Below are 22846 nucleotides of genomic sequence, written 5' to 3' on the forward strand. Positions count from 1 at the left end.
TGCCTTGCTCAGGTGCACAATGGTGGCAGCCCCTGGTATTGAACTCACAACAATCCGGTGTTCTATTTGAAAGACACCACCCAAATCACTTCATGGTTCCTCAAATCCAAAGATGTGCTGGTGAATTGAAAAGATAATGTTAGTCATTTTAAATATATTTTAATTTCAGCCTGGGCGATAGTTGCAATGTTGCAAGTAGCCCGAGGGCTCATCTTGATCCAGGATCTCCAAAACCTGCCTTGAATCTAAATTGATGGGAAATCATACATATTGGTGACTAACATATACACCTGGAGTCTTTGTAATATCCCACTTGTTACATTTGTGACCAACAAGCAACATGGATAGCATTTTATTATTTCTTAAGAATATATGGAACAACACAACTCTTTGATGCATCATAGTAATAACATATCCCTCTCACCCTCTCCTGTGGAGCTGTGATGACATATGAGCCACAATGAGCTCCTGTACTGTAGCACCTAAAAATGCTTTTAGTTGTTTATTTTGAGAGTACTCGCTCAATTTGTCTCTTGTTGCTATGGAGTTTGACTGCACTTATCCAAAGTCGTTTTGGAAAGCATGAATGTAATGACTCCTCTCTTCAAAGTGCACCAAGGACGTTAACAGCTGTGGTCAAGTGACACATTACAGCTAAAACTTTGTAACATTGTAAACATGTAGAAAGTAAATTAATAGTTTGAAAATAAAAAAATGTATAGGCCACTATTGTAAACAGCGGAGCAACCAATGCTTTGTCATTTAAGGGTATTAATAATTTGGAAATATTGATATATTAACAATTTTGCTTATTATACTTACGATAGTGAGATATTACAGCCTGTGTTTGTTGTAGGAAATACATGTTGGACTACACAATAACTAATGTAAATCCATCCAATATTTTATTGAATAAAAGCCCAACACAAATTTACAAAATTTATCAGTCAACATAAAAATCATTGATTGCGCACAATGCGCATGTTCATTGTTAAAAATTTACCCATGACAGATGCCTCAATTAATCCCTTTCAAAAACAATATGAATATTTGCAACCACCCACATTCTCATATTATCCAAACCTCATAAGTATTTCTAAAGAAAAGAAGCACGCTGGATGGATCGGCACTGTAACTGGGAAGTGAGATTTTGAAAATTGTTTGATAATTAAATTTACCAGTGTGTGAGTTAAAGGGGCGCATGACTGAAAGGAAATTTTAGTAAGTGTTTGTATTCCCTACTTTACATTTCCTGTCAAAACCTCCATCTCTGCACTCTGACAAGATAAATCTGCAAAAGTATATATGAATTGTATCAGAGTGATTAAATAACTCAGCCATACATACAATATAATGCTGCAAACTCCATCCTAAAGACAAGGTTTTTGGTTTCTGGCTACTTTTGATTGGTGACAAATTAATGTTCAGGTGTTTCAAAAACAAAACTAGAACATGCAAGAGCTCAGAGAAGTGACCTAATTTATAAATGAGAATATTGCTTGGACAACTCACAACCCCCCCCCCCCCCCCAAAAAAAACAAAAAAAACCTGTAGAAGCAACTAAGTAGCATTTACAATATGAAAACCAACTAAAGACACTGTTAAATTTAGCTACCAAACATGTATGCAAATTAAGTGACATAACACAGAAGTTCAGTGGTTGCTAATTTTCTCATCAAAGTAACAACAAACCACTTTTTCAAAAAAAGCCTTCACTTGATAAAAGGGCACCAAGGATCTAGTTTGCTTGGCATGGCAAAGAATGTGTACATTAACAAAAGGGCAAAAGACATTCGCTCATGGCACATCCATTCAAACTGAGCTCAAAATCAAACCTCACTGTTCAACTGGTTGAAGGAACAAGTTCTTATTCAGTAAACTGTGACATTCAAAACAGTGCAGACAGAAAAGTGAAGTACCATGCGATGGACATATCTCACTAGTGCAGTGACATACGCCTCCCATGTCCCACAGTGCATTTCTCCCTACAGCGCTTTTCATGTTTCAAAACACTAAATAAGCAGGTGAATCATTTTTTCAGAGGACAACCTTAATACTCTTTCTCTTACAGCTGTGAAAACTAGAATTTGAGCCCCTCAACCCCACTTGCTGTTGTTTGCTGAAGCTAGTCCAAGGAGTGGATGTTGGGATGTGTTGGCTGACAGGCAGGCAGCTTCCCACGAGGTAAGGAGTTAGGAGCCGCTCTACTCGATCAGCTTCTTTGCCTTGAAGAAGCGCCGCAAGTAGAAGACCTGCCATGTAGCCAGCCCAATGAGACAGCACATGGAGAATATGCTAAAGTACAGAACACGTGTGTTGGTGGACTCTGGAGTGGTAAAAAAAAAAAAATGAAAAGAAGAGGTAGCCATGTTATTGATCAGGGACTAATACTTTACTACTAACCAACAACAACAAATGTTTACTCTCATTCCCATAGCTCAATAAAACCTGACACTCGTTACTGCGTTATTATTAATCTTGTATATTGCATTAGTTCAAACTACACATTTTTTTAATCTGCCTTCTCCGTTTGGTCATAACTTGCAACCTTTCTGCTTACACTAAATGTGAACACAGGTTGGGTTTTGTCCATTGAAAAATCCATGGAAGTTTCTCAACAATGTGGACAAAAAGAAAGAAAGGTATTACTTTGTGCAATTCTGCTATTAACATAGAGAAAAGCCACAGAAGGCTAGAAGATGCAGTTATGGTGTGCATGTGCTGCAAGCCAGTTATACATCACAAAAAGCCTGTTCATTGATCATCCAGGCAATGGACCAGACATTGTGTCCCGCTTTGAACTGCATGTCGAACAAACTAGTGTGCGACCAATAGTTTTTCTTAATTACGGTCTTGTAATTACTTGACTTATTTCATTGTTTCTTTTTTTTTTTACCATTGGTGTCCCGCATCTCTTCCTCTCTCTTCTTCATGTAAGCAAAGTCATTGACGATGGACTCCGACAGGTCCTCTAGTCGCCTCAGCTCGACCTCGAGAGGCTTCAGCTTCTCCACCTTGGCAATCTGGAAGGACAAAAGAGACATTAATAAAACCACCGAAAAGTGATGCCTGAGAAGTAGTTAAGATAGAAGTGCTCTTTAACAGGAGTGCCATTATACACTTTGTCCAGCAGGGGTCACTCTTAGACAGTGTATCATAAATCAATTCTACTTGTATTGCCAAATACCACATATACACCTCTTCCCAAATTGGCCTCAGGGTGATGTACACACCTTGGCTGCTTGAACAAACTTTGCTTTATCATTTACTCCTGTTAATTTAGGCTGGTGAGAGACCTGCCTTTTGAACTTTGGTGTGAACTGAACAGCTGCACAGCCTGAGAAGGTGGCGCACAAAATTGACCAACCACGGGATTCTGTGATATGGATGCAGGTGTGACATGTAGAAATTTAACTGCCAATGTGAACTAATTTACAAGATTTAGCTGCTGGTTATGGCAATGATTTCTTATTGTTGTGGTGCAAGACACTGTTTATTTCACTTCATGTTGCAGTCTCCTGTTCTTTTATTTGTGATGGAAGTCTAATTGCAGTCTCAACTAATAGTGCTCACCACAACTATTTCTGCGTGTGCTCTCTTCGCACGTCAACCGTAAGAATGAACTTGTCGTCTGTGTAGTGTTGATGATGCAGGACAGCTCACCAAATCTGCCCAGTGACTAGGATACCCGTCAGTCCATGTGACTTATATTTACAACTTGTGACAGATTGTGTGAACCCTAAATGGACAAAAACTGAGAACAGCAACAACACATTGGTCTCTGTCATCCAGACAAAATGAATCAAAACTATAGCTTTAAAATTGAGCAGCACCCCCAGACATGGAATCTTTTCCAGTATGAAACTTTGATAGTAATCTGTTATCTGTCTGATATATCAAGCATGCATCTGCCAAGTACACGTTCCCAAACATTATGCAACAGATAGGAACTGTTTCCTCACATTTACCAAATACAAAGACATCGTGTACTGGCCAGCATGTGAATTTGTTCAAGAGTAACACACCCATCTACGTAGGTAAATACAATATCAGCGCCACCCTCCTGCCTACAGACAGGCAAGCCCACTTAAGCTCTCCCTGAACAGCCACCTCCTACACTCACTCAGTAGAAAAGAACGTCATGATTGTGCACCATGTGTGGGAAGAGGGCAATTCTCAGCTCATGAGGCAGCCAGAGTGCCAAGTGCAATCCATTCTTAGAAGCGATGAAGCACAACGAAGTTCCCTATTTAAAAATATTGAATGATGTCTAGGTAAAGAACCTCCTCCACTGATTTCCCGTTTTTAAGTCACTGGGAATCCTTGACGTCATTATCATGCTTTGACAATGGACATCTTGCAATGCCACTATTAGAGCACAAGGCATCCACATTGCCGCCATCAGCCCCGTCAAGTATTTAATGTGGCACAAATGTACTGGAGCAGCTCAACTTGATTTATTAATCTTATTTAGTCATTGCTTATTTTGATGTTGTTCAACAGTTACAGGGAAAGGATTGTAAATGAGTGTCTCCTGCATCTGAATGACGGCCTTTATTCTGACTTTGTGTGGGTTAATCTGCAATTTTGTTATTTAGGACATTTGGGTGCATTCTTACACTTTCATCACATTAAAATGGACCTATAGGCTACTAGTTTTTTAAAACTTGAATGTGTAGTGAAACCCCGATTGCAAGACCAATGTCCCCCATCCACTGTCCTAGGTTGCGTTTGAATAGACTTTTATGCTTTGGTAGGTTCCTAACTGATTGAAATGACCCAGAGGTATTAAGTGGCAGCCATGATCAGAGCTGGTCGAATTCTCTAAGTGCTAAGGAAAGGTGCTTCAGTGCTTCCTTTCTTCTATCCTTCAGCATAGGGTACACCGGATCATCCTTTACCGAAGGAAAGGAGATAATTCTGTCCCACAATTCCTTGCGGCAGTCAACATTCAATAACATCAGCGGTCACTGTTTAATTGTACACTATGGATACATTGAAAACATCCTTCTTTGGGAGATGTGATTCCATTTTGGACAGGAATCCTCACTTAAATTGTACAGCATTGAGTTTGTCACTGTACTCATTTCTATGAGTTGTAAACAAAGTTGCTTAAAAAAAACCAACCACTGTCACAGAGTGCAAGTGCAGTCATATTCTCTTATTACTGCGGTTGTCTTGTCCTAAGTCTGCTTCACGTCCTTCTTCAAACTTATGAGGTTTTCCATCGAGGAAAAGGAAAAGTGGTTAGGAAAAGACTTTTCACCGCAGCCCTAGTCGACACGCTGCAGACAGAATGTCTTTCTCTACAGTGTCTGCATCATTCTAGCAAAAGCAAACAAAGGGTTCTGACTCAAACACTTACCTCTTCATAGTTTTTGGCCTCCACACCATGCTTCATGTCCAGATTGACCAGCTGGTCAGGCACTCTTCCCGTTCCTGATTAAAAAGTGAAGAGATTTTAGCATCCTATGCTCTTGCAAGTGATAAACTAATGATATACCTTGATAACAGTTGCAGTATACTTTATGTACATCCGTCAGTGAAAGAATAATAATGACACTGCCTTTGGCGAGTGAGAAATAAATTATACTTTTGTGCATAGAAAGCTGCCTGTTTTGGATGTTAACACACTTACCCATAGGCGATTTGCTCTCAAAGCACACCTCAAACATGTCATAGTCCTCTGTGGTGAATGCAAACTTTCCTTTTATCGCATCTTCCTTGGAGTAAAGCGTGTGGCTGGAGGAATCTGTGATCTACAAAGTGAAAGGAAAGAATTATATAAATATTAACTTCATTGCTGAATCGACTGAAGTAAATCTATAAAGTCCTTTATTGGTCATTTTGTTAAAAACTTTGCATTTCATAGAAAAACCGATCAAACTAAATCCAACTAATTTGCAGCCCAAATTGACTGCATAAAATTATTGTCAAACATTTATTAAGACTAATTATTACCTCCTTAATGCCAATAAATCAGTAATGTTTTTAGCAGCTGTCAGAACATGGATTGTTTTACAAACTCTTATAAAAGGAATATTTGTAATTGGTTGACAACAAAGGGAGGATAGACGCCCTTACATCATATATGGGGGAAATAATAAGACAGTCATTTAAACATACATACAAGCTGTCGTTGACATGTAGCTGAGGTGGCTAATATGCTAATATCGCTAGCTTGTGACTGCATTAGCCGAATGGCCGGTAAGACTGACGTGTAACAACAGCAGAGGCGAGACCGAATTATTTCACATGAAAGAACACACAATAACTGTAACTTAAACACCTACAATGTGTGATAAATTGGCGTTCATTGGCGCCAGAGTAATTACAGTTTGTCATAATACATGCTTAACGATATGTTAGCCATCCCTGACGTTAGCTAGCTAACTAGCAACTAAAACCAGGAAGACGTGTTTTTCGGGGCCTTGGTTAGCTACAATGCTAACAACAGTTGTCACACATTTCTGCCGAACTCCACCGACAGTTGAGACTATTTTAACGTAAGATATGGATTTAACGTGCAACGGTTAGTGAATTAAGACAGAGATGTTAACAGACTGAAGCCATTTCGACACCAGCTGGTTACGTTTAGTGCAGCTGGTCGCAGGTCTGTGCTCACCTTCAGATTAGTTTTGGTGTTTCGCCTGTTCGGTTATTTCATACTCCCCCGTAACGAGGACGTCTTTATGGATCTCCTCCCGTAAACACTTTCGTGAATTGACCGGTAAAAAGAAAGAAATGGAAAATACCGATTCAATAAGAACCGGTAACAACAGTAACGCAGCTAGTCGAGCCATGGCTTCCCCTCAACCAACCGACCAACCAGCCCGTGCCAGCCAACCAGTTTAACACCGAGTTCCAGCTCACACAACCGGCCTGAATGAGCTCTCCAGCGCTGCCGCTGACCTGGAGGGAGAAGTGCACCCTATCTACCGACGCTTCTTCCGTGAGTTCAACCTGTGTGTGCAACGCATGGCCGGATAAATGTCTGGACAGTTGTCCACTTTGCTTGGTTGTTGGTCCAGCCTCAAATGTGAATGACACAGAGCTATTAGAGATTAGATATATCTTGTACATTTACTCAAGTACTGTAGCCTACCAAAGTACAATTTTGCAGTAGGCTACTTTGTACATTACTACATTTATATAGCAGCTTAAACTATTAGGGATTTTGCAGATTTAAAATATTAAGACTACAAAAAATAAATATATATAATATATATTTAATTAATTAATTAATACATTGTGATGTGTTATTATAGGGTAAGCTGCCCAGCAGTATATAAAGTAATGACAAGTAGCCCCACCTGTACCAGTTGCAACATTAGTCATGAACACATTAATTCATCACTAATTGTAATCCAGAAATATAATGTATAGGGACATTCTGCAAAATGAGTACTTTTACTTTTTGTACTTGATGTATATTTGACTGCTTTTGTACCTAATTAAAATGTTGAACGCAAGACTTTAACTTATGACAGAGTCTACACTGTTGTATTACTATTTTTTACTTGAGTAAAAGATCTGAATACTTATATAAGATTTGAGCATAGAAGCTCTTCTTTACCGTTCAGCCACATCTCAATGTCTTCATCAGCAAATAGAGCTGGCTAAGGTGTCATCACAAGATGCCACATAAAAACAAGTGGTCTTATATATGGGAGAGATCGAAGGGAGGCATGGCTTTTCATTACTCTTTTATGTTAGTGGGGAGGACCCTCCTACACAGCAGAACATCTTGTCGGTAAGGAGGAGGATACAGAAACATTAAGGTGCAGCATGTTCAGGAGGCACTCAGAGCCAGTGGTTACAACACTGCAGATTCAACAGGGACCACCAGAAGCATCCCAGTGGGACTCCCGGGCTGCCAAGACTTCTAGCCAAAGTCTTAAAATCACTTGTGCACCTCTGCTGGTATACCCTAAAGACAGGACTCAGAGAGGAAAACTGAAGTGGAGCATGAAACACATGCAACATCTGTGTGGAACACTATCAGTGCAACGGCAAATATCCTGCACAAAAGATTAAATAAATGCCAGAGAGTCAACATTAGTTGTCTGTGAATCACATCCTTGACGGGGAAGGGCTCAAAGTCTTCATCCAGGAGTTATTGGATGGCCAAAGAAAGATTAAGGATAGAGATCCTCTTTGAGTTTACGATCACCATCACGTGATCACGCCTAACCTGGCTTGATTTGCTGAAGAATGCAGTGAGATGCAGTTCAAAGTTATGAAAGCTAGTAACTGAGCTTAAATTACTTTTTGCATAAAGTGACATCTTTGGTCATCTTGGGCTTTGCAGCTTGTAGTGGGATACAGGTACCACACAGCAGTGTTGACATGTATTTCTAAGCTTCAGATAGGGACAACCTGACCTCACATTAACTGAAAGGAGACAGTACAAGAAAAGCAATAGACAGTACACTACAAATATCTCACTTCATATGTACAAATACGTCCCACCAACATTTGCAGTCAAGCAGCGCACAGCACAAATGGCCCAGCAATGCAATGGAACAACACATCGTGTAGTGGTGGGTTTAAAATCAGCAGGTCAACAACCTCAATACTAACACAAAACTCATTTGAGCCAACCAAAGGATTTGAGAATATTAGTGGGGCCCTTACATACCGTAGACGACTACATTTGTGACCCGGGGCCCCCTAGTGGGCTAAAAATCCTGGTAAAGTGTGGGAGGACATGTGCTTACATGTAAAGTCAAGGTAGTGAAAACCACAGTAGATTGAGGGACTTTCACTTATTTTAAAGGACTAAAAATAGCAATTTTAGATGGTAGTTTGTGTTACTAAACATTTTTTAAATGGAGATTCATCAACAAATACTCCTTTACAGGCCTGTTGTGGTATTACTGTACTTAACTTGAGATGATGTCCAAGTTGGTCTGTAATGAGAATAACAGTGTGAACCTGTTTCCAACTGTCTTGGACAGCTGAGTGAGCAATGATTGATATCATTTTATAATTGTAAATATTTTAAACCTGCTCCCACAGAAATATTTCAATAAGATTACAAAATCATCTCTTTTTATTTAGTTGTGTTTGTTCACAATTATTGATATTTTAAGATTTTCACTACTCAAATATGTATTCATTGCTGTGGATTACTGTAATGTCTAATTACAGTAATTGCATAATGTTCCGTATACGATGTGGTATAATGGTGAAACCGGGTTTACAAAACAGACATATCATGCTCGGTGTTGGCTTGGGTATTTTGAAAATCCCAAAAGCTATTATTTTTCTGTCAGAAGCTCATGGATTACCCAATTACATATGATAGAGCTGTCCAGTTTCCAGGGAAACATCATTGTTACTGATCCCACTAGACGAGACGAGGACACACTGCTGTGTGTGGGGAGTCTGTCACTAAGTGAACAGTAATTATTGGATAGAGAAATCCCTCCAGTATTGTAGCTTAGTGCGTCAAATAACCGCTAAGAATAGCACGTCACACACTCCTCCATGCGACGGAGCTTTTAGGCTAGAAATGAAATTCATAAAACTTTCATATACCTGTGACTAATCTTCATTTTTACATCTCTTACCACTTTCAGTGATTTCCAATCCTAAAATACATTGAGAAAAATATTTATTGTGGATTCAATATTTCTTGGGGTTAGGTGCACTTTGTTGGAAAGACAGGTTAATAATCTTTCTATGGGTTGACTAACCTTCTTATCACCTTTGCACTCTGGTTCACCATTGCCAGTCATTATTACAGTCCTACTTCACAGAGTACAATACATCCTGAAATCAGCACGCATGCTGACGCAAGTGTATACACACCCTTCAATTAATTGTTCTCAATAAAACCAAACATCAGACCATACAGTGATAAGAGCACCGAATCCAGACTGAGTTCAAACCGAAATTTGATTTGTCATACATGAACACACAGACTGTGCCATAGAAACTGAACATTATGAGATCTCTGCATTGTGTCAGATGCACTCACTCTGTTGACAGTAAAACAAAGAAGGAAATATGTCGGGAACAGATTTCATTTGCTTCAGCAAAAGTGTCATTTGGTGTCATTTTAAACGCCCTATTGCGTTATCACTCCGTCACTCAGACAGACTTTCAGACACGGGGGGAAGACGCTGAAGTATTTGTGGTTTTTGTAAAGCTTTCATATCCTCCCTCGACAGAAGAAAGCACCAGGGGATGGGTTTCTGTGAATATGGAGCCGAGCCAAACTGAGCTCTTGTCGTCGTGGCATGGAGGCAAACTCGACTGTTTCATCATCGCTGCTGTGCTCACAATTACACCCTGTATCTCTGTCTGTCTCCTTCCCTGCTATCCTCATATACTCATCATTTTCATCTTTCCTCCTCATCCCCTCACCTCGCTCTTACTTCCCCTCCTCTTTTTGTATCAGGCTTACTCTGCCTAGATTCCTCCCCTGGGTTGCAGCACCGACGCAGGTTGGCGTCATAGTGGTCTAATTTTACTGCTGTTGATGCTGATGTTAAAAGAAGCAATAGGCACCTGCTATTTCTGCTGCTACCCCGTCTCCCTGGAGCTGGCAAAGAGGTATAAATAGACAGAGTTATTAGACGCTGCATGGTCGCACATAGAGGCTTTATTGAGGAAAAAGGTGCTCTGTTTAAGTGCTAAGGAAAACAGATAGGTACTCAGCTGTTACACAACAGCACAGTGCTAAGAAAACAAGAGGCTTTGTAAAAAAGCACAGTTTCAATCGAAGTGTATTGCACAAGCAAGAATCAAGGAGGTAGCATTGTACTGTTGCAACATTCATTCTTTAAATTACATCAAATTGTTAAATATTATTAGATTATTGATGTTGTACTTTTGTTGAGAAGGCCTGTATCCATACAGGAAGCAGAGTAACAATCTATTGGCCGTGTTGCATAAATAGGGTGTGTCAACACTGGAAGGGCACAAATGTCAGAGTAAGTTAGTTATTGTGCGATGGTAGTCTTCCACCCTGCCAGTCCCTCACATTGACACACCACGCATTTCCTGTGCAAAGTCATTAGGCAATCTGCCTTCTGATGATTCTTTACGTGGTGAAATATTGATAAAATTTTAAATGAGCAAGTAAAGTGAAAGAACTACAGGGAGAAGCGAGGGGTAGGAAAGGCTTGCTGACAAATTGTGTAACAATTCAAATGAAAATAATAAATCACCTGATATGATCATTGCAAATCTTCAGCAAACAAGAAGTACAAGACAGTCACACCTGTAGTTTCAGTGGAAATCAAATTCATCACTAACTATTGTGTTAGTGAAGAATCTAGTCTTCAAGTTTATATATTGGTCTTCTGAATCACAATTTTCTGTTTAGGAAAGGATGGTTTACGATAGTGTTTACCTGGACCATGAACCTAAATGTAATGAAAATCATGTAGAAAAATTAAGAATGAAGACATTAATACTTGAGTAAAAAGATTGTGTTCACACTAGTTGCACTAAATGCACATCTGGAGTCCATTGAATGTTTCTTGGAAATGTGTCTTTATCATTATGTGTCAGTGTCAATGCATTAACAAACAATGAGAGAAACATATGAATTAGGTTTCTAGATAACCATCTTCCAAATAAGTTATTCACATGTAACCTACTCATCATTCATGGAACATCAGTATTAATTGTAGCTCAGCTGTGCTTCCAGACGAGGTGCATTTGAATAAAAGTTCCACTTTAATGTCCAGCTGTCTGCATGCCCCAGTCCATTTGCACAAAACACAACTAAATAAGTCCAAACTGCTGTCTGTGCCTTTATGAATTATTCCTGAGGACTCTTCTCTCGCATTGTGATGTAACTCGCGTGTGCGTCTTTGACAGTGGGAGGTGATATTTTTGCGAGCTTCCGAGAGAACAGAATATATTAAATTAACGTATATCGTGGTTAAAGCGCTGCTTGAAGTTCCTCTTTCGATGCGTCTTGTGTAATCATATGTGTGCAGCAGTGATCAACTAGCACGTATGAAACACATTTCGATTAGGAAAGCAACGCATCATGTTTTTCCTCTTTCCTATATTACAATAATCAAAAAATATTTCTCTGTAGAGAGAAACCCAGAGACAAATACTTAAGACGTTTTAGTGGAAAAAGCCCGTCTCCATTCTGCTGGCAGACAAGAACAGCGAGTCTTCGTAGAGTGCTATATTTGGGCACGGAAGTACAACGTCATCGCGCTTGCAAAAAAAAGAGAGGAAAAAACGCACTGACGTAGGATCCCTGACGTATAGTTAACCTTGGCAACAGACGGAACAATAAATAGAGCCAGTGGCGCTGCAGGAAAAATACTGCTATCCCTTATGGAGGCTAATTTTAGACATTTTTTAATTATCTGTTGAATACCACTGCTATCCTGTCCTATGCTAATGTGTGTGTGTGCATATAATAAGAAAGAGTGCCACTGATTCAAGCAGACAGATAATAAAATTTAAATATCACTATCTTTTATTTGCATATCTTACAAACAACATTCATCTTTACTCTCTCTGTAAAAAAATAAATTGAGATTTCATAAATTAACACCACTAATGTTTTCACAGAAAACTTCAAGATAGACCACTCAGACCATCATGGTTAGGACGACAAAGCACGTCAGTTTTTAAGTTTTTCACAGACAGTTCACAATTACTTTCACATTCCATCAACCAGAAAACAAACTGGATCAATAATAACTATTGCTCTGAACACACATCAACACTACAACAAGTTTTGTTATTTATAGCACCATAAAATCATATATTAACTCATAAAACGACTAGGTGGTATAGGTTGAAACATGCTTTTTAACTTGCTACATCGGTGTAATAGGCAAGTATAGATAAAGGCAAAAAAAATCTAAGATAATTCGCTTCCTGGTAAAAGTCCATTCCATAGCCCTGGTATTTGCACATCTGATAGAACATGTGCTTTATAGGAAGTACTAGTGTTTTTTGGAAGAGTCTTTAAAGGGCCAGTAGGGTTGGGGAGCTGAGAGAATCAGAGGACTGGTCATTGCTGCTGCTTCCTCTCCTGTGGGCGACGCCACAAGTGGGGAAGGTCTCCGCCTCTGGGAAGGTAAACACAAAAGAAGACGTGTAGGTAGTACAGGCAGGTGTGCATGTCACCACAGGTGTGCACAGGGGCTCAAAGTCACTGTTATTGGCTGAGGCGTGAAGGGGCTCCCAGTCCTGAGTTGTGTAGAGAGAGTTGGACAGGTCGACCTCTGGCACCGACCGCGCCGTCTCCATCTCCGTCTTTGCCAGCAGATCCAGAGACTCCTCCAGGACGGAGGAGTCCAGGTCTGTCATCTTGACCGTGCTGCTGGAGATGGTGGCGGTGGAAAGGACGGCACTGCTGGAGAAGATGGAGTTGGAGGTTGAGGTGAAGGTTGGCTGGCTGGAAGTGATAGTGTTTGCCTTTGGGATGGCAGTCTGTGGCTGGGAGGTCACAGTGTTGGAGAGGTAGGGGTGGGCAGCAGTAATGGTGACCATGGAGAAGTCTGTATCCAGGTCTGAGGGGATTTTGCAAATGGGTTGATGGGCAGCCAGGATGAACTCAAGCCTTTCCTTCTCCTTCAGAAGATTAGCAATATCGTTCTGCAGGATGGACTTTTCATCCTCGAGATCATCAGTTTCCTGCAAGGGGAAGAGAAAAAGAGGAAGTGGCATTAGTTTCACTGTTGGACAACACTGCTATCAGCTGTGCTGAGGAATACATTTTGATGAATGATGTTACATCTGTGGCATACTTACAGCTTGCAGTGTGTCTGTAAGCTCTCTCCTCCTGTTGCGGCATTTTGCTGCTGCCTGCTTATTTCTCTCTCTGCGAACTCTTTTCTTCTCATCCTCCTCAGGTGTCACCTGCACAGAACACAAGAAAAAGTTAAGACTCCAGCTCTCTGATCATTAATACACTGTAACATAAATGTTGCTACATGTTATGTAACACTTGATGGTCACATGGTTATTACCTGTTCCATTCTTCCCCTCTTGTTAGGATTATGAGTCTGTGATGCAGATCTCATGCCTGGTCTTGAGTATGCAGGACTGGGTCTGGAGCTGTAGGAGAGATCTCTGTGAGAAGGGGCCACCGAGGAGATCAAAGGCTGGACCATCCACTGCAGATCTGGGCTTGTCGAAATAGCTGTGACAGTGGGGATGAAGGAGGCACTTGATGCTGTCAGGTCAGTGAAATCCTGTGGATAATAAAGCAAGAAGACCATGAGTACATTTGGTATACTTTCAGGAGGGGGATACAGCGTTGCAGGATGGTCTATAAAAAGCCAGGTGGTTTAAAAATATCCATATGATGTCAACTATGACGTTACACGCTCCCTATGGGGTTTCCAGGTGGATGAGTGAAGCGCACCTTGCACTGTGTAGCGCAGGTCAATGTGCTATTTCAAGCACAAATGAGTGTAGGCTATAACTATCTGTCATTATATATTTATAATTTTAAACCTTAAGCGTTATGAGAATAGTTTAGTGAGCTAGAATGAGCTTTATCTTTCCAATTTGCATGCAAACAAATGAGCTACATTAATACAGTTTATTCATGTTTGACTGGACATACCTGAGACTGGGGAGATCCCATGCTGGAGTAAGATCCTGCAGGGGAAGGGTGGTACCCCACAGTGTCCCCGGACGGGGAAGCGGTGCTACAGCGTGAGGACGAATCGCACTCCGTGTTGAAAGTGGTATACATTATCTTTCCCCAAAAAAAAGTAGCCAAGATCCAAACGAATGTAAACTTGATATGAGGAAATCCTTTTGTCGGTTAGAGAGAAACTCTTAGATTCCCTCTCCAGATATATTCGCTCTTGTCGTTGCTCTGCTACAGAAAGTTTGAGTGCCAACTGAGAGACCTCGGAGCCTTTTTATAGCCTGAGAAGGGCCGGCCGATGACGTTAGTAAAAGGGGCGCGCTCTTTACTCGACACCGCGAGGAGAAAAACACCCAAACACTCACATAACAACGCTGTTATAATGACAACTGTTGCTTGTACATTGTTTAAATACACTAAAAGTTTAGTATGCAATGTCAATGTGTGCTGTTTAAAGTTTAAATGTAACATTTCGAAATATTTATACTCATAAATATAAATGGAATATTCCAGAAACGGGATCCCCGATACGTAATTTTCCATATATGGTGCATCCTGTAAAAGAAGGCGGTTCTTGCTGGGAAATACACCATCTGAGATTGGCCGACAGCGACATGACGTTATGTAAGACAACAAACACAGCGGCTGTTGTGAAAACTGAAGAACAAATAGTCAGACATCCTACACGGCAAAGTTCATCAAAGATACATTTGAACAGGCAGGTTCATCAAACTAACTCATGAACACACACACTGCTGGTGTGTTTTAATACTGTCAATTTAGAGAGCTTTTTAAAATGTTATTACACTAAAAACATAGGATGAACATAGGATATATAGGACTACAGCAGTCCTGTTTTTCATTTTTGTTTTAAAGTTCCTTGAGATTCATGTTTATAGCTCATTCACAGAGGCATGACTTTATGGAAAACCAATATACATTTACACTTTCTTTAACACATTGTGGTTTGAGAAACTCTTGAAGGATCCATTAGTCTGTCTGAGACTGATTCATCAACAAACCACCAACTCAAGCTACCTCCTCCTCCGACTGCACTTGCTCTCACCATGGCCACATGCACTCCCCAGTGTCATCCCCACTCTAGACATCACAGCTGAACAAGAATCCTACTGCTCCCTAACAAAGGCCATAGTCATGCTGATACTCACCTGTTCACCTGTTAACACAAATGAAACAAGGTTTTTATATAAATAGCCTAACTAAATCAAATGTCCTCATTGAATAAAATGTTACAACATATGACACTTTCCATTCTCAAAGCCCTGTAACTAACACATAGTTCTACTTAGAATTTCTGAATATAGGATTTTGTCTACCAGCTCCTCTTAAATAATTTCCCCCATGTTCACACAGCTCAGAAATCCCAGAATACAAAGCTAAAAGAGCAGATTGGAATCTCTGCAAAGCAACTTTTGAATTTGTAACATTGAATGTTTGAATCCTATTTTTCGGTTTCAAAACCGTATGTTGCACTTTCAGAACTTATACTTTAAGCCTTTCAAATCTTAGTTTTAATGTTTTGTTATGTGACAGTAATGTATCCCCATAGGTGGAATGCTTTTTAGACTACTGTGCCAGAAACATAACAGAAATGATGTCTGTAAATGTAACTCTGTTTGTTTTCTACCTTAAATGGAAAGACTTAGCTTATCTGAGTTGCAATTAAATATGTTTACTGAAATGGGATCAAGGAATGAATTTGAGAGAAATTCAAAACAACTAGGCTATCCAAACACATGCCAGGAACATCATAAAAACATGTCAGAGCAGAGGCGATTGCATGTGTGTATGGCCCTCAGGCAGTGTTCATACCTTCTATGTGCACTCAACTCAAGGGTGTGTTTAGGTGCAGAGCAAGCTGATAACTGGTTTGTTATGTGTGTTTTTCCACGACCGCAGTTTGCTTTTCTCAAGGATGTCTGTCCAGGCGTGTTCACAAAGGTCCTCCCTGAAAATGTGGGAGAGGGAATCCTCACGAATTTGCATGAGGAACTACATGAATCACTGAAATGCAGCATTGACACTGAGCCAACATTTGGACTTTATATTGCTCTTCAAATTAAGTCTTTAACTTAATTACTTTAACGCTTTACAACAGACTTTCATTCCCATGAAGTTCTGTGAACTAGCCCTTAATAGATAAGTATATATAGTCTCGTTTTAAAATAGCATCAGCAACTTCTTTCTGGAAGTTTTTTGTTGACTTAGCATTCATATAAAGTTATGAATGGGCATAACATAAACTCTCGCCACAAAATTCATTCATACATTCACAATAGTTGCATGAAGTTTAGTCTTTTTCTTCATATTCCAATGCAATGCCTTTTGGTGTTTTATCTTTGTTTTATTTCATTTATTTGATTCTATTTTATTTGATGTTATATCTTTGACTGTGACTTGTGTCTGTGAAAGGTGTACAGTGTACATGCTACATGCTGGCTGGTTAAAAATAATGATATATTTGTTACCATCCCGTTAATAAAGGCATAAAGTGTTGATAACAGGGTTAATGTGCCAAAGTGCATCAATGTAGGTTAAAGCCGTTGTGTTTTGTTTCCCGCGCTCATGTTTTGTTGAACATTCTTGGTTGTCCTAGCAACACTCCACCCCTTCGCGTCAGTGACGTTCTTATTTTGCATAGCAACAACGATCGTGTGTGTTGTGATGACGTATCACTCAACAAAGTAAAATAGAAACCGGCTCATCAGACGCGTCTGTGGAGTGGCCTTATGCAACACGTCATGACGTTTCCAGTTTCTGGAAACAGCGTCAGAGTGAGAGCTCTGTCTGTGTCGAGGCTCTCAGACAGACAGCGGAGCAGCGGAATGAAAGAGGACACCGAACAACCCGTTTACCTTCAGGATTGTTTGAGTATTTTTGTTTGACTGGTTGGCAAGAGCAGCAGCTTCCAAAGCAGCAATGCTGACCTAGACTATTCGTTACTGTAGAACAATGTTTTTAGTCATTTAGAGGTAAGAATATACCTAATGGTCTATAGAAATAAAAGATGGGTTTTCAATTAGCATGTAGGCCACTTGGTGACACAATAATAATACATTTAAAAAATAAACACATTAAATCAGCTAACAAGTGTTGCAGCAACAAGTATTATTTTTGTCATATTTTATATGTTTTCTGTAAAATAAAATCTGTGCCAATTCCTTTGAGCCTAAATTCCATTGCATGTCAGCAGCGATGTTATCCACAGTTGCACAGTTATTTATCTGTTTGCCTATTTTACATGATCTTTGATCGCTGATGTCACTGAGTCTATAAATAAACTCCAGTCTGTGCACATTCACGCTCAAGTTGCTTTGAAGAAAACAAGATTTTGAGCTGTAGTGAGAAGTGTCTGCAGTTATGTCCAACCTTTGAACCCTTCTGGTCATAAGCCGCCAGCGAATGAATGGGGTAAAGCCGACCACCTAATGATGTGCCGGTAAACCCAAAGGGGGCAGTGACTGCCGGGAAGCAGCCGGGAGCGTAGCCCCTCTCTGAGCTGGGAGAAGCCACCTCTATTCACCAACTATCCTTTTCACATCAGAGGATCTGTGAGGTCATCTGAAACCTAAATATAGCACATCCAGTCTATAGAATCCCCGTTGTTATAGGAGCTGAATTAGGCTGTGCGGGAATAATGCTTAATTGGTGCCGATAAATTGCATCAACACAACTGATTATGAAAGGAAGAACAGAAACAGTGGTCAGCGCGAGGAAATCAGCCACCACTCAATTAGTAATACTGTAAGAAAAGCAGAAGCCTAATATGTTGTAATTCTCTGCAATAACACATTAGTATCATGTTGCCATCATTATACATGCATTACAGATCTATATGTGTGTACAAAAGCAGTGTACATCGTATTCTTGTACGACAGAGATCGGTCAAGTGCAGTGGTTTACCCTCCTCTTCATGTCCTAAATTAGTGCATTGACTGCTGTTATCAGGTACAATGCATGACGAGACTTTTAGTGCATGTTTCACTTTCTTTGTGACAGTCAGTGAGTGGGCCACACACAGCCACACGTCCGTCCGACTGCGCGTTCTCCATGCGCCACAGCGCGCCCCCCTGCTCACCGGAAACACCATATATGGCTCGGCTGGTCCATTCGGCTATTGGCTGCTTTACTAAAGCGACAATTCTGTTGCTGGAGCTCTATCCATATCTTGAGACAGGTGAAAAAAGGTAGTGTGATATATGGATCGCACTTCATTTAGCAGCTCATAAATAATGAGGCGGTGTTCTGAAAGCTGTGTGCATTAATTAAATCATGCTGGGTTTCATAATATTGGTTCAAATTATATGAAGGGGCAGTTTTTATTAATGCATTGTAGCTTTTATGCAGTTTTCTCATCTGACCTACTGTTTTAAACTGTTTATTAATACATTATATTGACATCCCTTCTCCTGCAAGAACATTTCTGTTTCCATGACTGCGCAATGAGGATTAAGATGCGTCTCGTGAACATATGTAGACGTATAGGGAACATAATGTATATGATGCAGATGCTGCATACATAAGATGACGTAGTTCATTCATGGCGATGGGCATCTCATGTGGGCGGGGGTGTCACTTAATATATGTCCGATATTGTTTGATATGCGAGTTAATAAACAAAGTTAAAATGAAAAGGCTGCTAATATTGCTGTTCAGACATCCGACGGATTTAATTGTTCAATTGGAAAACATCTGTTCGCTTTTTTTCTCTCCCCTTACCTCTGCCTCTGTGCGATGGTTTGGTCTCACCACACAGATTTCATTCATAAAATTCCAGCTCACTATAAAAGGCAGGCCTCTCCACTATCTGCACAGTTACCATTTATGAACCCGGCAAATGGGATATAAGTAGGGCTTTAGGCGTCAGTTTTCTACTTAGACTAGATAGACTATTCTATCTTTTTATGCAGTGATTTTTAGACGAGAACATGCATCCAGACTCCAGCACTGAGTTCGACTCATCGTCCAGCTGTAGCACAGCATCGCCTGGCGGGGACACCCCTGGGTGCAGCCAGCATCCTCCTGACTCGCTTTCATCATCAGTGGACAGCGCCAAGGTAGAAGCGGATCTGATCATTCAAAATATTATCCTCATACATCTTGCAGGATCATTTATGCATACAGCTAATATTGGTTGCAAAAGTCGTCTAGGTACAAAATGTTCACACATATCTAAGAACATTTCATAGACAGCATTTTTTTCTGTCCCGTGCTTAAAAACGGTTCTATACAAACACATAGGCAATCTCTATAGTCTCCATGTATCTGTTATAAATCTGCAGATAGTGTAAGCATGTTCAGTCTTATTTCAAGGAAATTGTTTGTAATATAGGCTCATTTACACAAACATGTCTTGGTCTTGACCTTTCATTTGAGTGATAAAAAAATGAGTGATAAGGACGTGATGATAAGTCATGCATCTGGAATTTGATGGATTAGACAGTATTGATTTAGTCTTTTTTGGCATTCCTCAGCCAAATGATTGATGTACCATTTAAGCACATCTAAAGGTCAGCCACGAGCGTGCTTCCTAACTCATCAGATAAGCTAAATTAGCGTTTGACTGCATGCATATGCATGTATCTTTGATGTGGGTTTTTCCAGGATGCTGAGACCAGTGCAGTAGACCCCTTTGTTCCGACTGTGACTGCAATCTCAACCTCGCCGGATCTAAGGTGGATGGTGCAGCCGACAGTCATCATATCTGTCTCCCCATCAGCCGGCCGTGCAAAGACCAAAACTCACGGCTCGACCCAGTCGTCTTCCACGGCAGGTGCAAAAAAGACAAAGCCCTCCAACAGGAAAGGGCTGAAAGACAAGGTATGCAAGAGAGCAGGGTGGGGAGGGGCTAATGAAATGTGAGTTTCAGAGATAACCTTACAGGTTAGCCAATCAATCAATCAATAAATCAATCAATCAATCAATAAAGGAGTCCGTATTGTTCTTTAATAATATCCTATGATATTCCCCCCCAGTGACAGTTTAATATGAAAGTGTAGTTATCGCGATATTTTCAACAGGACCTAAAGTAGGATGCACTTGTTTGTTTTTTATTTTTTTATTTTTTTACTGTTAAAGGAAAATTAACGTAGCGCGCAGCGCAAATAAATGACAGCAGGGAATAGCACATCAGGTGATTGGATTAAGCCTAATTGGTGCAGCGAGTAATCACTTTTGGAGTAACGAGTGAAAAGCACTGTTTATGAATGGGATGGGAAATTGCATATAAATGCGCGTTCACGTAGTCGACTAGACCGTGCCAGTGGTGCAGCATTTTTAACGTCTGAACTGAAAGAGCGTCTGCACCGAGCAGATCAGTATTCCCAGCATACACTGCAACGAAGATTTTTCTTCTTATTTTTTTGGCAATAGAAATGGTGCCCAAGAGCCAACTGCTGATATGGCAAAACTCAGGAGGATGTGCATTTAAAGTCTATTTCTGATTGATTTTAGCCGTCCAAAGAGGAGGAGGAAAGGAGGAGGATCAGGAGGGAGAGGAACAAAATTGCTGCAGCAAAGTGTCGTAACAGACGGAGGGAGCTGATAGACACTCTGCAAGCTGTAAGTATGCTGCTTTATGCAATCATAAAGAAACATCCACATACAGCACAGGAACTCCTGAAGCTGAGGACATATACAGCACTGCATGTCACTATTCATTAAGCTGGGTTGACTGCAGAGCAACATAAGGCACCAGTGTTTTCATGCCTCCCTCATACCAATTATTTTTTCTGATTTTGTCCCTTCTCACCTCAGGAAACGGACATGCTCGAAGACGAAAAGTCTGCCCTCCAGATGGAGATAGCCGACCTGCTGAAGGAGAAGGAGAGACTGGAGCAAGTCTTAGTCTCCCACAAACCATCCTGCAAGCTCCCTACAAATGACGACAATAATGATGATGAGGATAATGAAGATGATGTCAACACAATGCTGCAGGATCCTCCGGCCTCTCCACAGCTGCTGTCCATCTTAGAGAATGAAAAAAGCCAAGAGAACAACGCAGTCATCGGAGAAGTCCCTCTTGGTCAAGACATGGACAATGTCCCATGCATCCCTGCTGCAGCCATTTTGGGGAACTCCAACATCCTGCTGTGTTCGAGTGCAGAAGAGGAAACACTGGAGGACTTAAAAGGAGACGACCTGGATGACTTGGTGCCCAGCCTTGAGATGGCAGTGACTCCAGAGATGGCTGCATCCGTCCCCGACATAGACCTGAGCAGCCCCTTCTGCCTCTCAGACTGGGAAACCCTGTACAAGTCTGTGGCGAACGACCTTGAATCTTTGAGCACGCCAATCATGTCTTCCAGTCCCACTTGTAACAATTACCGCACAGTGTTTTCCTTTAATTACTCTGAGATTGATTCCTTGGCTGAGGGCTTTGAGAGCCTCAAAGGCAGCCTCGGTGCATCTGAGTTAATGAAAGATAGTCTTAACTCTCCAACACTTCTGGCCTTGTGAATGAAAAGAATTTATACAATGATGCTGTATTCTAACCAGCCAGCAAGCTATGATCTCTCTCTCAAAAACAATGTTTTGTAGTGTGAGTTTTGATGTTGTGTAAATCTGAACATCAAAGGTTGTGTACATGACATGTTTTCTGTGACTGTAACAGGGTTTACTTCTTCCATAATGCTGGTGCAATTCTGAGGTGAGACTTTGCGCTGGTAACAAAAATGCATGCAAATACAAGTCATCCGTAATCCAAGAAGAGGTGGTATCTTGTGTTTTTAAATGTGATGTGAAGTTAGATCATGCTCAATAGCCTAATGTACATGTAATACTGTTGAAAAAGTTGTGTTGTAACAAGTGAAAAAAGCAGGGTTACTAATGTGTAGTGTGAAGGTGTCACATCTTGCTGTAAGGTGTCCCCTAACATGACATTTCCTTTCAAGTTTTTCCATTAAAAGAAGAACACGTCATGTATTTTATCAAGCTGTATTTTATGACATAGTTTATTTTTTTACTTATAAAAAATTATCAGATGCAAAAATTGTATAATGCTGGAAATAAAATAAGACAACCACAAACGACATATTGCTCTCTTTTTTTTAATCATTCATCAATTTAAATAAACAGCGAAGATTAATTTAGTAGCTGTTCTGGCAAAAGCTCCTTTTAAAGACCTAGCCACTTTGTGGTAAAATTGTTTTTCTCAACTGCCAAGGTCAAGAATGAGCTCAGTTTATAAGCTAACATGGATGAGAAGGGCTCGAAAATAGAAAGCTGGAC

At 40.4% G+C, this 22846-nt stretch overlaps 3 protein-coding genes across 3 annotated transcripts; 1 reads left to right on the forward strand and 2 right to left on the reverse strand.

Moving 5' to 3' along the window:
• Positions 1 to 337: 337 nt before the first annotated feature.
• tmed10 (transmembrane p24 trafficking protein 10) lies at positions 338 to 6919 on the reverse strand. The gene is given in 6 exon segments (XM_029425549.1): positions 338 to 2326; positions 2897 to 3023; positions 5366 to 5439; positions 5639 to 5759; positions 6626 to 6646; positions 6648 to 6919. Coding segments are annotated over 6 exon segments (621 nt in total). The 5' UTR covers positions 6804 to 6919; the 3' UTR covers positions 338 to 2204.
• Positions 6920 to 12437: 5518 nt separating this feature from the next.
• Positions 12438 to 14849, reverse strand: fosab (v-fos FBJ murine osteosarcoma viral oncogene homolog Ab). The gene is made up of 4 exons (XM_029425471.1): positions 14567 to 14849; positions 13965 to 14189; positions 13747 to 13854; positions 12438 to 13629 (listed from the first exon to the last, which is right to left on the reverse strand). The coding sequence occupies exons 1-4, from the start codon at positions 14696 to 14698 to the stop codon at positions 12958 to 12960; spliced, it is 1137 nt and encodes a 378-aa protein (XP_029281331.1). The 5' UTR covers positions 14699 to 14849; the 3' UTR covers positions 12438 to 12957.
• Positions 14850 to 19442: 4593 nt separating this feature from the next.
• Positions 19443 to 22647, forward strand: LOC115003606 (proto-oncogene c-Fos-like). Its single transcript, XM_029425470.1, has 4 exons — positions 19443 to 19674; positions 20222 to 20437; positions 21071 to 21178; positions 21374 to 22647. Exons 1-4 carry the CDS (start codon positions 19546 to 19548, stop codon positions 22073 to 22075), a joined length of 1155 nt encoding a protein of 384 aa, XP_029281330.1. The 5' UTR covers positions 19443 to 19545; the 3' UTR covers positions 22076 to 22647.
• The last annotated feature ends 199 nt before the right edge of the window (positions 22648 to 22846 follow it).

Source organism: Cottoperca gobio, chromosome 24 (assembly GCF_900634415.1).
Source record: "Cottoperca gobio chromosome 24, fCotGob3.1, whole genome shotgun sequence".
NCBI lineage: Eukaryota > Metazoa > Chordata > Actinopteri > Perciformes > Bovichtidae > Cottoperca > Cottoperca gobio.